The sequence below is a fragment of the Molossus molossus genome, unplaced genomic scaffold (genome assembly GCF_014108415.1).
Source record: "Molossus molossus isolate mMolMol1 unplaced genomic scaffold, mMolMol1.p scaffold_m16_p_6, whole genome shotgun sequence".
NCBI classification, from domain to species: domain Eukaryota; kingdom Metazoa; phylum Chordata; class Mammalia; order Chiroptera; family Molossidae; genus Molossus; species Molossus molossus.
In genome coordinates, this window is record NW_023425399.1 from 73,005,832 (window position 1) to 73,021,165 (window position 15,334).

The 15,334-nt window shown below is 43.0% G+C and overlaps 1 protein-coding gene across 1 annotated transcript in view; it reads left to right on the forward strand.

The window, feature by feature from the left end:
- The first annotated feature begins 3,990 nt into the window (after positions 1–3,990).
- Positions 3,991–15,334, forward strand: part of ENOSF1 (enolase superfamily member 1) — a 42,521-nt gene continuing 31,177 nt past the window's right edge. Inside the window, 2 exon segments of the mRNA XM_036245498.1 lie at positions 3,991–4,080; positions 10,913–11,021. Of these exon segments, the coding sequence (XP_036101391.1) occupies positions 3,991–4,080; positions 10,913–11,021 (199 nt within the window).

The window sequence follows — 15,334 nt, forward strand, 5'->3', positions numbered from 1 at the left end:
TTATATCCTCTTGTTGGGTCAATCCTTTTAGTATTATGTAGTGACCTTCTTTGTCTCATGTTAGGGCCTTCATTTTGAAGTCTATTTCATCAGATATGATTATTGCTACCACAGCTTTTTTTGTTTGTTTGTTTGTTTCCATTTGCATGAAAAAATTTTTTTCATTTCTTGACTTCCATTCTGTGTGAGTCTTGTTGTTCTGAGTTGGGTCTCTTGTAGACAGCATATATATGGGCCATGTTTTCTTATCCATTCAGCTACTCTATGTCTTTTGAGTGGAACATTCAATCCATTTACACTTAAGGTTATTGATAGGTACTTATTTATTGCTGTTTTTACTCTTTATGCCTATGTTTTTCTCGCGTTCTTTCTTCTTATTACAGCAGTCCCTTTAACATTTCTTACAATGCTGGTTTGGTGGTAATAAATTCATTTAGCCTTTTTTTTATTTTTCTGAGAACCTCTTTATTTCACCTTCTATTTTTTTTTTTTTTTTCAATCCTCACCTGAGGACATATATATATATATATATATATATATATATATATATAGCATTTATCTTGAGAGAGAGAGAGAGGAGGGAGGGAGAGAGAGAGAAAGAGAAACATTAACATGTGAGAAACACATCGAGTGGTTGCCACCCACACAACCCCAATCAGGGCTGGGGACAAACTGAAACCAAGGTACGTGCCCTTAGCGAACCCGGGCCTCTCTGGTCTGTGGGCCGATGCTCCAACCGCTGAGCCAAACCGGCCAGGGCTCACCTTCTATTTTGAATGATAGCCTTGCTGGATAGAGTAGTCTTCATTTCAGATCCTTGCTCTTCGTTACTTTGAATACTTCATGCTATTTCTTTCTGGCCTGTAGCATTTCTGTTGAGTAATCAGCTGACAGTCTTATGGGAGTGCTTTTGTAGGTAACATTGCTTTTCTCTTCTTGTCTTTAAGATTCTCTCTTTGTCTTTAATTTTTGTCATTTTCATTATGATGTATCTTGGTGTGGGCTTCTTTGGGTTCTTGCTTGGGACTTTCTGTGCTTCCTGAACTTGTGTGACGTTTTCCTTCACCAAGTTAGGGAAGTTTTCTGCCATTATTTCTTCAAACAGATTCTCTATCCATTGCTCACTTTTTTCTTCTTCTGGTACTCCCATGATGCAGATGTTTTTAGGTTTATGTTGTCCCACAGCTCACTTAAACTGTTCTGTTTTTAAATTATTTTTTCTTTTTGAGTTTCAACAGAATATTCATCAGTTTTCTAGGTGTGCTCCTTCAGGGTCATGGTCTTCACTGATTGGTCAGTGAGAGGGCAGGGGGTCATTAGTCATTGCAGCTGGTCCTGGTGTTGCCCATCTGGTTTTTCTGCCTTTCTGGGTCTGGAGCTGAAATACAACTGAGGCTTAGATATTATTTCCAGGGAAGTGATCTTCTGTGTTTGCTGTAAATTGCTCTGTCAGTTTGTTCAGCTATCAGTCTCAGTTTCCCTATTCCACTTGTCCTGGCTTACTGGCCTGTCTCAGTTTGAACAGACATGAACACTAATGTGAAGGCAAAGAACTCAACAACCAAGAACTAACATTTGAGGAACCAAGCTTAATAGAGGAACCAATTATAATCTTCTTTTATTTATTTTTTATTTTTTTATCCTCACCTGAGGACACTTTTGCATTTATCTTGTGATATAGCAGGAGGGAGAAAGGGAGGAAGAAAAAGAGAGAAACGTTGATGTGAGAGAGACACATTGAGTGGTTGCCACCCACACAACCCCAACCAGGGCCAGGGACAAACCGCAACTGAGGTACGTGCCCTTAGTGGGAACTGAACTCAGACCTCTCTGTTCCACGGGCCAACGCTCTAACTGCTGAGCCAAAGTGGCCAGGGTAATCTTTTTTTATTTTTGAGACAATGTGGTATTCATGTATTCAAATGGGGTGATGGTACTATGAAAAGAAAACTTGGAAACTTAAAATAGCACCAAAGAAAAATTAAACAATTTGGTTAAATAAAAAAATGAACACAGTTGGAGATCAAGTCAGTGAACTGGAATATAAATGAAAAAGAAACTCAGCAGAAAAAAGCAGAGTCAAACATTTGTTAAGAAGATAAAGCATAGATGATAGATTCAGAAGTTCAATATTAATCCAATGTAAATTCCAGAAAGAAGAAAACAAATGAAGTGGAAGAACAAATGAAAGAAATAGCTGAGAACACTTTTCAGAGAAATTTTGTTTCTGGGAAAGGATCCATCAAATGTAGAATTTTAAAATTAATCCTAAATATATATTAGTAATACTTTAACACAATAAAAGTAAGAGAAAATCTAAACATTTCCCACTGGGTGGGGGGTGCTCCAACTTATTCTTTAAAGAATGAGATTTAACACTTCTTTTTTAAAGTATTAATTTGAACTAAGAATTCTGTATAATAAAGCCAGCATTGAAATCTGAAAGAAAAACAAAGGCATCTTCAAAACAACAAGTACTCAGAATATATCAACCAAGCCTGAGACTCATTCTGAAAAATATGAATAGAGCCTACACAGGGAAAAAAAAAAAAAAAGATCAGGAAAGCAAAAAAGAATGATGAACAAACAAATGACTTAAATTTACAATTAACTGTTAATGAATGTTGGTCCTTATGTAAAATATCTCTATATCTATATGACAAAGTGGATAGTACAGGACAGTGAAAAAGAAAGGCTATTTCTCATTAACATTTGAATTTCAGACTTCTCTTAGAAAAGTAAAAGATACAGCAAACCAGGGCTCTAATTCCCACAGGACCACAGTCAACTGGAGCTGCCTGGCTACCCCTTTTGAAGAGCAAAGGCCCTTAGACACAGTCACAGTTGCCTATTGCCTCACTCTGTTGTTTCCTAGTGCCTGACCCAGTCTCTGCAGGCATTTGAGTTGAGACCATCTCAGCCTAAACCAAAGGAATTCAGCCAATAGGGTTGTAACGAATCCTACAGCAGCAGCGGTGACCCGAGTGTCCCTAAAAATATCCTTGCCATACCCACAGGAACACCTTAATCGAAATATATACCTTCTGTAGCTTTGTTTCTGATTTCCTTTAATCTTCAAAGCATTCCCCAGAGGCAGGAACGGAAAGGTCATGCACAAGGCAAAGAATCAGTGAACCCTCTAAGGTGGTATAAAAATTTAACGTGTGTGCGAACTTGTGGGATGTGGGGGCGGGGGAGGTGTCCATACCTTTCACCATGTTCTCAGGGGGATCCTATAGCTCTGAAAATAAGAGACCCTGCAATCCAGAGGAAAGAACCCAGGGTCTGCCGCCAGGATACTTTGCCACCTAGTTGTGTAGCCTCAGGCAAGCCATTTAAGTCACTTAATCTTTCTGAATCCCCATTTCTTAACCAATAAAATGAAAATGACCTACCTACCTTACAGGGTTGGACAGATAAAAGGTAATGCATTTAAATCACTTTGAATTAGCAGGGGTAATAAATGATGATCCGCCTCTTAATTTATCAGGTGGCAAACTGAGTTTAAGTCACTTAAAGACATTTAGAATTCTCTAGCCCACGTTTCCCCTGGCTGCGCCGACCACGACCTGCGGACTCAGTAGCGGAGCCTGTGGCCAGAATTTGCTTCTAGGCGGTCGCACTCTGGTCCGACCCGGCTTCTTTCTCCGGGGAGCTAAGTGACCGAAGTCACTTAGCCAGTTTGCAGGCCAAATAAAGCCGGGGTCTGTGGGCGCCTCCTTCTGGCTTCAGGGTCTGCCGCGACCCTGAGCGATCCGTGCAGGGAGGCGCCGACCAGCATACGGTGAAAAAGCGGCAGGAATGTCAGTGGGTCCCTGGGAGCCCGGAGGAGGACCTGCAGCAGCCATCCCGCCAAATTCACGTGCACTGCCCCACCCCCGGACCTTGCAGCCAATCAGCGCCCGCCGTGCCGGGCTCTGCCCCCTCCCGCCACTCTCCCGCAGAGCGCGAGGAAGTTAGTGACGCCGCGGTTCCTGGGCGCGCGGCCACATGGTGCAGGGCAAGATCTCCCGGCTCTCGGTCCGTGACCTGCGCTTCCCTACGTCGCTTGGGGGCCACGGTTCGGACGCCAGGACAAGCGCTGACCGACCTCCGGGTGCCCTCCGCCTTGCTGATGCAGGGGCCCACACAGGCGTGGGGAGCCCCGTTAAGTCCCGGGAGACTCCCAGCTTTGCAAGAGTTTGTAAAGAAGAGGCCGGGAAAGAGAATAAAAGTAAACAGAAAATTTCCACTCTCCTGTTTTTTTTGTTGTTATTGTTTTTTCTTTTCTTTTCTTATTTTTATTTTATTTTTGCTGGCGTTGAATATTTCCTGTTTTTACTTTTCTGATTCGCATTTTGCTGGGAGTCGTAGAATGCATGATAAACAACAAAACCTTAGACTACAACGCTGGCTTCTGCACTGAGAAACCAGTTCGGGCGCTTTGGTGGTGATCCTGCCTATGATACAGCTTGCTGTGTGACCTGGATGAGACCCTAATCTCTCTGGGCCTCTTGGGCCCATCTATGAAATGAAGTCACAATCTGGCTGGGAAGCCAGACAAACAAGCTCCTAGTAACTCTGAGTCGTGTGAGAGAGGGCTTTCAGGAAATGACCTGAATATGTGGCTAGAAAGGACTTGTCACTGTAAAGAGTTAAGCAAATATCAATCTTTAGATATGGCAGTAAAGGCATCAACTTTGACTCCCACTGAAGGGTGTTTTGCTTACTGAGAGTGTTAGAGAGACCTCACCATCACCACCACTGTCTAGTGCAATGGTTCCCTGTGCAGGGTCTTCTTGAGGCCTGTCACCCACTGGATCCTCACTATCCCCACCAGATCCACCGATGAGTTGGCTACACTAGAAAAACAAAGTTGCATGGGTATAAATGTGTAAACACCTGTGAACCTGAGGCCTCTTTCTTCATATTGTAATATTGTACTTTTCATGAGTGGGTAGAGGGCACACTGTTGTTTATTACCTTACTTGTGCTCTTTGTGTACCTGAAATATTTTATAAAATGCTATCTAAACAAAGTTATTACATTTAAAAGAATGTCCTTTATTCTGAGGTAAAGTTCTTCTGGCTTTTTAAAATTCTTACATGTTTTTTCTTTCTTTCTTTTTTTTTTTAATCCTCACCCGAGGACATTTTTCCATTTTTTGTTCAGATAGAGTGGGGAGGGAGAGAGAGGAAGAGAAAGAGAGAGAGAAACATTGACATAAAAGGGACACATCGAGTGGCTGCCACCCACACGACCCAACCAGGGCCGGGGACAAACTGCAACCGAGGTACATGCCCTTAGCCGGAACCGAACCCGGGTCTCTCTGGACCGCAGGCTGATGCTCTACAGCTGAGCCAAACCTGCCAGGGCACATGTTTTTTCTTATATGTTATTATGGCGAATGACTTAAAAAATATCCAATTGGCCATCCTTTGTGGATCTCCAAATAAGTGTTTGAAATTTTACTGGCTTGTAAAATCCAAGCACCTGATCTAGTGCAACTGGCCTTTGCCCCTCTGAAGTGTGGCACCTGAGGGGAAACCCAGTCTCCCCCAGCCTAGGTTTTCTCATCTGTATAATGATATCCACTTCATACATGTAAATGAGATGGCTGTGAAGAGCCTGACACAGAGAAGGCCATCATTAAGTGTTGGCTATAATTACTATTTATATATGAGGAAACTGAAGCAGAAGAGGCTCTGGCCTAGACTTTCCACTTTGATTTGTGAAGTGTTAAAGTGGCCTGGTTTACTGTAGAATGGAATTTGTCTCTGGTTCTGAGTGGTCTATGACCTCGGGGTCAGGAAATATTATCTGGCACCTGTTTTGCAAGCTCATAAATCCTTAAATATTTTTTTTTATTTTATTATATTTTTTAATTAATTAATTTTTTTATTAATTAATTTTTGTTACAGATGTTTCTCCTTTCCCCCCCAATGATTCCCCTCTCCCCCTCCCTCCCTGCCCTGTCCCCAGCTTTGTTGTCCATGTCCACTGTTCATGCATACATGCATATAAGTTCTGTGATTTACCCCCTCTTCTGGGGATTGTCAGTCTGTACCCCACTTCCACGTCTCTGGGACTACCTCATTCCTCAGACTGTTATGTTCATTATATTCCACAAATAAGTGAGATCATATGATACTTGTCTTTCTCTGTTTGGCTTGTTTCATTTAGGATGATACTTTCCAGGTCCCTCCATGTAGTCTCAAAGGATAAGAGATCTTTCTTTCTTACAGCTGTGTAGTACTCCATTGTGTATATGTACCACTGCTTTTATATCCATTCGTCTACTGATGGACACTTGGGCTGTTTCCAGATCTTAGCTATTGTAAACAGTGTTGCTACAAACATGGGGGTACATATATTCTTTCTGATTGGTGTTTCAGGCTTCTTAGGGTATATTCCTAGAAGTGGGATCACTGGGTCAAATGGAAGTTCAATTTTTAATTTTTTGAGGTAACACCATATTGTTTTCCATAGTGGCTGCACCAGTCTGCATTCCCATCAGCAGGGTACTAGAGTCCCCTTTTCTCCACACCCTCGCCAATATCTGTTGTTTGAATAAATCCTTAAATATTTATCACCTGGAGATACGGTATATGTTGTGTGCTGATTATCAAAGTGCCTTCTTAAGGGAATGTGCTACTTTGCAGTTCTTGGTGGTGCTGCCATAACTCTCATGATTGCTTCTTGAGTCCTCATGGCATGTTGGCCTCAGCAATTCAGCTACATTCAGCCCTTAGCAGCAGAACGAGGCTTCCTAATCACAAGTAGAATATTTTCATGAAGGAACCCTGAAACTGTTCCCCAGGTCTATTCAAGTAAAGGGTTCCAGTTATGATTTCTTATCAGCCTTTTAAGAAACACAGAGCTCTCAGACCTGCAGTGTATTTACAAGTTGCTTGCTTATCCAGGCCCTCACTAAGGTTCAAGAGAGTCCCGGTGCTATGGGTTCACAGCCTAGCTCCAGCTAACCCCACCACTTCCCAGCCATAGTTTTCCGCCTTTCCCCATTGTCTGCTGAGCTTCCTAGAGTCGCTGTTTCAGACCCCTGTCTCCTTCCTCCGGCCCTCAGTCCAGCACCTGAAGCAGTTAGAAGACATTTTCCATTGCATCCCCAAGAACACTGAAGACAAATGCACCCTTGGCCCCATCTCCACCCATCAATCTCCAAACCTACCCTCTCCTATTCCTCCTTTTTCCTGTAAGTCATGTCTTCACAAACTAATCTATTTTCCTGTTTTCTTACTTCCACCCTTCTTGACCCCCTGGCCCCCATTCTCATCACCTCCATCTCCAGAAATTTCATCGTTAGTCTTTACTTTTATTTTTTTATGTTGTTTTGTTGTTTTCTTAAAGTGGAAAAACTTTATTATTACCAATTTCCGGCATTGCAGTCGGAGAGTACTGTTTGTTATTTATATTTCATTGAAGTTTCTTTTCTTTTATTAAAAAATATTTTTTCTTTATTGCTTTGAGAGGGAGAGATAGATAGAAACATCGATGAGAGAGAACATTGATTGGCCGCCTCCTGTATGCCCCCCACTGGAGATTGGGCCTACAACCTGGGCATGTGCCCTGCCTAGGAATGGAGCCAACAACCTCTTGGTGCATGGGTTGATGCTCAACCAGTGAGACACGTTGGCCGGGTGAAGATTTTTTTCCTTTATTGTCAAAAATATTTCAGATGTCCCTCCTTCCACCCCCACCACATTGACACTCCCCCTTCACCGCACTGTTGTCTTTGTCCACTGGTTATGCGTATATCTATTTAAGTGCTTTAGTTTATCTCTTCCCATCAGCCCCCCCCTCCCTCTGAGTTTTGTCAGCCGGTTCCCTACTACCATGTCTCTGGATCTATTTTGTTCATCAGCTTGTTTTCTTCATTATATTCCACAAATAAGTGAGATCATGTGGTGCTTGTCTTTCTCTGACTGGCTTATTTCACTTAGCATAATACTCTTCAGGTCCTGCCATGTTGTCTCAAAGGATATGAGATCTTTCTTTCTTACAGTATTCCATTGTGTAAATGTACCACAGCTTTTTTATCCACTCATCTACTGATGGACACTTGGGCTGTTTCCAGATCTTAGCTATTGTAAATAGTGCTGCTATGAACATAGAGGTACATATATTCTTTCTAATTGGTGTTTCAGGCTTCTTAGGATGTATTCCTAGAAGTGGGATCACTGGGTCAATTGGCAATTCCATTTTTTATATTTTGAGGAAACAATATATTGTTTTCTATAGTGGCCACACTAGTCTGCATTCCCATCAGCAGTGTGCTAGAGTCCCATTTTTTCCACATCCAGTCACAAGGACTCAGAAGCTTCAAGTCACTCTCAGCTCATCTCCTCCTTTGACCCTCACAGAAGGCTTCAGTGAAGGGTTTCCTTTTTCCATTACTTCCTCTCCACATAGGCCAGAAATTTCCATGAGTTTAGTTCCTGGCATCTCTCTCAGCCTTATGTCCCAACTTCCCTCCAGGAACCCAATGGGTAGGCCAAACCAGGGTGGTTACCAACCCTTAAATATACTCGTCTTTCCCTTTTCTGTCCCTTCACTGCTTTCACCTGACCTGAGATATTATTCCCTCCAGATCCTTCATCCTCCCTTCCACTGCTGCAAAGCTCCCCATCCTCCAGCACCCAGCTCAGGTTCTGCTTTCATCACAAAGCTCTTCTAGCTTCCAGTGCATTCAGTTTAGAGGGCTCCCTGCCTGGCTTTCTTCATTCGCATCATGTTCTGCCTCATAGTATTAGAGTCTCTGTTACCATGGATTCTAAACTGGAACTTCCTCAAGGGCAGACATGCCTGTGCCCCCTCAGCAACCTGCATAGTCTCTAATATGCAGCTGGTGTTCAGGAACACATCACACCTAAAGTCCTCCACTGGGCCTCTGCATGCCAGCCACAGGCCTCCTGTCCATTACATGCACCTCCTCTCCCTCCCTGAACACAGGAGTTTACATTTTGCCTCTTTAAACTCAGTTTCCTTATCGGTGAGATAGGGATGATAGCACCTACTTTATAGTATTGTTGTAAACCATGTAAAGCTGTTAGGATCGAGTACCAGAATAATAAATAGTACATAACAACAATAGTAATAAATTGCCATATCCCAATGTAAAATGCTTCAATAATTGCACCCTACATTCCTTTTTTTAAAAAATTATTTTTCTTTATTGATTTTAGAGAGAGAGGAAGGGAGAGAGAGACAGAAACATCGATGAGAGAGAACATCGATTGGCTGCCAACTACATGCCCCCAACTGGAGATTGGGCCCACTACCTGGGCCTGGGCCCTGACTGGGAATCAAACCAGCGACCTCTTGGTGCATGGGTTGATGCTCAACCACTGAGCCACACCGGCCGGGCCCAACACTCCTTATTAATACATTTAGATTTTCTGCCTGGCCTTTTGGGGTCTCCATTGTCTGCCCCCCACAGCACCCATCCAATATTGTCTTCCTTCACTTGCAAACCAGTGACCTCAGGGTACGTTGTACTTCTGTATTTCACAAGACCTCTGAGTTTCATATGTCTCTCTTCCCTACATGCCTTCACCTGCCCCTCTGCTCATCCAAATGTCCCGGTCCCCTGCTTCATCTTTGCTCTTCTTCCTTCAGCTTCTGTGGTACTTCTACCCGAACACACATTAGCACATGACCTTGTACTATCTTAGCGGATATTCTCACCTGGTTCTTGTATGTGAGCTTTTTCTTTCCACTGTATGAGAAATTTCTAGAAATAGATTTGTAGTTTTTTTACTTCTGCATTCCCCGTATCAACAAGTAGTGTCAAGTTTCATAATCATCAGTTAGTAAATGCTTATTATCAAAATACTTTTTTTTTATCCTCACCCAAGGACATTTTTCCATTTCTTGTTCAGATAGAGCGGGAGGGACAGAGAGGGAGGGGGAGAAAGAGAGAGAGAGAAAGAGAGAGAGAAACATTGACGTGAAAGGGACACACCAAGTGGCCGCCACCCGCACAACCCAACCAGGGCCGGGGACAAACTGCAACCGAGGTATATGCCCCCAGCGGGAACCAGACCCAGGTCTCTCTGGACTGCAGGCCGACGCTCTAACTGCTGAGCCAAACTGGCCAGGGCATCAAAATACTTTTTAATAGAAAGTTTAAAAAAAAAAAGAACAAAACACAAAATGGGTTAGTTTGTTTTGAAGTTGTTTTTTTTTTTATTTTTTATTAATTAATTTTTGTTACAGATGTTTCTCCTTTTCCCCCCACTGATTCCCCCCTTCCCCTCCCTCCCCACCCTGTCCCCAGTTTGTTGTCCATGTACACTGTTCATGCATACATGCATATAAGTTCTGTGGTTTATCTCTCCCCCACCATCCCCTCTTCTGGGGATTGTCAGTCTGTACCCCCGTACCACCACACACACACACACAAAATCAATTGAAGTTTTATTTGTTTGATTTTTTTATTGAAGTTTTAATTCCTTGTTTTTTCTCAGTTATCGCTTCTAAATTTATGCCGTTGTCTTTTCAGCCCTGCTCTAAATGGCTGCAATGACGAGAAATTCAATTTTATGTGAGAACCTCTAAAACCATGGCTTGTGCAATTTGAAGCTGCATGTGAACGTAACTCTGTTCAAAGAGCTGACCAATAGCTAAAGGTGAAACTGAGTTTAAAATTGAGCGGACTATCAAAAGAGACAAACTGCAAGCTGGCATGAAAAATGTACACATTGCACTTGTTAAATAATTTGACTCCTTCAGGAAACCATCCCCTTTGTCCATTCAGAGTGCCTACCTTTTCTTTGGGGTAGATCCAGGGTTCTATCAGATTGGAGCTTTTCTTGCATATCTCCCATTGCAGTTTCTACTCTTAATGATGTCATTGTCAGGCTTCAGATTTCTCATGTGTGTGTTGTGTGGTTGGGGGGCATTTTCCCTGCAGCACACGGACCCTGACTATTCGGCTGCCTATGTCATCTTAGAGACTGATGCGGAAGATGGACTCAAGGGGTATGGAATTACTTTCACTCTGGGAAAAGGCACTGAAGTTGGTGAGTTGAACATTCTCTTAAGGTTCAAGAATGCTTAAATTTCACTTAGATTTCAATTCTGACCTTATTTTTCTCTGTATTTACTGCTCAAAGTGAGTAACAACAATTTTTCATGGTTTATTTATTTCACTGGGAGAAATGAAAAAGTGACAGAATTTGGCGCCTCTCCTTGTAGTCGTGGATAGACTGTGGGAGGAGGAAGGAGAGAGAGAGAGAGAAGGAGAGAGAGGGAGAGGAAAACATCGAAGTGAAAGGGACACATTGACTGGTTGCCTCCCACAGAACCCCGACCAGGGCCAGGGATCGAACTGCGACTGAGGTACAAATCCTTGGATCTCAGTCCATTTCTCTGCAGAGCTTTGAGGACCTGAACTAGGCAAGTGACTGCGGGACCTGAGACAGGCAGGTGTGCACTCACATAGCAAGGCTCATTGTGATATGTGTAGTGAGTCTATTAACTTTTCAAAAACACTTCATACTGAGTTGGTTTCAAGTTCATTGCTCTTCATGCAGAAAAGGCGTTTGGCCCTGCCCAGTTTCAGAACTCTCGTTTGGGAAGAGCAGATGTGTAGGATGGACACTGAGCCATGAGTTAGTTGTTCTTCTCTCAGACCTGGACCAGAGCTAAGGGGTGGTCTTGAGTCTCATTTTTTCAGAGATAAGGAAAATGAGGCACAGACAGCTGCTCAACTAGTCACACTGATCCCCCTGACTACTCAAAGTGCTTTTTCCCCAGAACATTTAAGTACAAGTTATTTGGAATTTTTTTTTTTTCCCAATGCATAATTCATGCACAGGGTACAAAATTCGAAAATTACTATAAAAAAAAAATGACTTTTGCAAGATCAATTTCAATGGATCATTGGGGCTGAAGCCAAATTATGATAAGTTGAAGAGTCAGGGTCTGGAAAGGGAGGACACAGATTCTCTAACTGTGGTGGTGATTTTCCCATGGATATTTGCACTGTCAGCTCTCTTTTAGCTGTAGAATCAAAGTCTTGCACCACTGAAAGATTTTAATATTGTTGAGCAGATAAAAGGAGAGAAAGAGAGAGACAGAGACAGAGACACAGAGAGAAAGCCAGGGGAAGCTACCTTGAGCTTTAAGTGGATACCACCAAGGTGGCTACTGTTACAGCTCTACACAGGGCTGGCATTCTGTTGTGACATCTGCCAGTCCTTCTACAAACTCCTCTTGAGTACTCCTGTGTATCAAGAACTTTGCCAGGGCCCTGGCCGGTTTTGCTCAGCGGTTAGAGCATCAGCCTGCGGTCCGGAGAGACCCGGGTTCGGTTCCCGCTAAGGGCACGTACTTCGGTTGCAGTTTGTCCCCGGCCCTGGTTGGTCGTGCAGTGGCAGCCACTCGATGTGTCCCTTCATGTCGATGTTTCTCTCTCTCTGTCTCTTCCTCTCTCTCCCTCCCACTCTATCTGTACAAAAAAATGGAAAAATGTCCTCGGGTGAGGATTAAAAAAAAAAAAAAAGAACTTTGCCAGGCATCGGAGATAAGAATTTTTTAAAAAGAGAAAGGAGACAGAGTTCTACGTATAAGGAGAAGGAATGTACAAATTTCTGAGGGTGACACACATAAAAGGAATGATAGTGCAGTATGAGAAGAACAATTTTTTTAAAATCCTCATCTGAGGATATTTTTCTATTTATCTTCAGGTAGAGTGGGAGGAGGAAGGACAGAGAGAGAGCAGGAGAGAGAGGGAGAGTAAAACATCGATGTGAAAGGAACACATTGACTGGTTGCCTCCCACAGAACCCCGACCAGGGCCAGGGATCAAACTGCAACTGAGGTACATAACCTTGACCGGAATCAAACCCATGACTCTTTGGTCCGTGGGCTGATGCTCTAACAGCTGAGCCAAACTAGCCAGGGCAAGAACTATTTTTTTTAAAGTGGGTACAAGGCCCTGGCTGGTTTGACTTAGCGATTAGAGCGTTGCTCTTGGACCAATGAGTCTCGGGTTCAATTCCAGTCAAGGGCACGTATTTCGGTTGCGGTTCGTCCCCGGACCTGGTTGGGTCATGCGGGAGGCAAGCAGTCAATGTGGCTCTATCACATCGATGTTTTTCTCTGTCTCTCTGTCACTCTCTCTCTCCCTCCCTCCCACTCTATCTAATGATAAATAGAAAAGTATCCTTGGGTGAGGAATAAAAAAAAAAGTGGGTACAATTTACATGGAAAGAGGGTTAATTGATTGTCCAGGAGGATCAGGGATGGCTTCAGAGTAGAGGTGAAGCTTTGAGATGAGTCTTGAAGGGTGAACAGGAATTTGCCAGGCAGAAGGAGGAGACTCAGCAATAATTCCCTGTGCCCCTCTTCATTGAGTCAAAGGTTTACTGTTAATGTTTTTTCTAAGGCAGTGACCATTGACCATAATAGGTTTGTGAGCTGTGTTTTACCTTCTCCTGTGACTTCACTTGTTTCTGGTCTAAGTTGAGCACTTTATGAAGCTACTTTCTCCATACTGCAGACCATACAGGGTGGCCCCCAAGGGTTGCATAAAACTCAGCAAGGTTACAAAATATGTTATGGGACAGGCCATTGTAACCAGTCTCTGTTAACAGCCTAGACTCTGAACTCGGCTGAGTCCCACACAGTGCAGCGACCTTGTGCACACTGTATGCTCCTAACACAGATGTGAGGCTCTTCTGGCATGGTTGCTGAACCAGTGCTTTAGGGCCTTCACAATCCCTCCCCTCCTCCATTCCCACCCCACCTGGCTATCCTGATAGACATCTCAGGCAGGGGTAAGTCAATTTCCATCTCTTTATGACTTTAGTAAGTGGCTCTTTTATGGTGATATTGTTGGCATCTGCCTTTTTCAGACCACAGCATGATAGAATTCATTTTAACTTTAACCTTGCTACATAAATCAGGTGACTCACTGCAGAATCACTGACTGTGTTGCAGGGCATTCACATTAAAAATGAATATCCCATTAGTGCATCACTGTTCTCCTGCAGCCTTTATCAGATTACTTATCTAATCATTCTTTTATGATAAAAAGAAAGAGTCTTTCCTCATTACCATGAAGAGAGTGCTTGTGTGTGTGTGTGTGTGTGTGTGTGTGTGTGTGTGTGTGAGAGAGAGAGAGAGTTATGGTTGTTTTTTTCATAATGTATAGAATAGACGGATATAGTTGTTTTTATGTAAGAAAAGAAAAAGAGAAAGAATTTTTATTTTATTTTATTTTTTATCCTCACCTGAGGACATTTTTCCATTTTTTGTTCAGATAGAGTGGGAGGGAGAGAGAGGAAGAGAAAGAGAGAGAGGAGAAACATCGACATGAAAGGGACACATCGAGTGGCTGCCACCCACACTACCCAACCAGGGCCGGGGACAAACTGCAATCAAGGTACACGCCCTTAGCCGGAACCAAACCGGGTCTCTCCGGACCGCAGGCCAACACTCTAACCGCTGAGCCAAACTGGCCAGGACAAGAAAGAATTTTTAGAGACCAAAGACAGCCTTAAGGATTCACACCAGCACTCAGGTTCAGATACCATGATGTCTTTTTTTTTTTTTCTTTTCTTTTTTGATTTTAGAGAGAGAGGAAGAGAGAGGGAGAGAGAGAGAAATATCGATGAGAGAAAACACCGATTGGCTGCATGTCCTCAGCTGGGGATTTTGTTCACATCCTGGGCATGTTCCCTGACAGAGAATTGAACCAGCGACCTCTTGGTGCATGGGTCAACGCTCAACTACTGAGCCACACCGGCCGCGCCCATGGTGTCTTTGCTAGGTTTTACTGACTTGTCTTTCCCGTGGTGGAGGGTCCCAGAATTGAGTCCTGGGTGGATATAGAACAGGAGAGAACCCTTGCGTCTAGTCAGCAAGAAGCTGTCTTCAGGACTCTTTTTCCAGATGAATTTCTCAGCTATTGCATCAAACATCCAAACCTGAAGTGGACTTTTTCTCCACATTGGAATCAGAACACAACCCAAATTTCTATCAAATGTACCAAATTTAGTTAACTTCTTGCAGTGGCCTCATTTTGAGCAAGGAAAATCCACATATTATGTATAGATCAGCGATTTTCAATGGGTGTGCTGGTGGCAGGCATGTTGATTTGCCACAAAAATTCTTGAAACATGCAACACCTGACTATTTAGTCAGGGACACTGATCTCTTTTCCCTTAGATTGGCAAATAAAAAAATGACAACAGCCAATAGAACAATAGCTATCTGGTGTGAATGAATAAAAATTATATATTTTTGGGGGTCAGATTGGCAAAAAATTTACTTTTTTGGTGTGCTGCAGAATTTTAGTATTTAGTTTATGTGTGCCAGGGGATGCCAA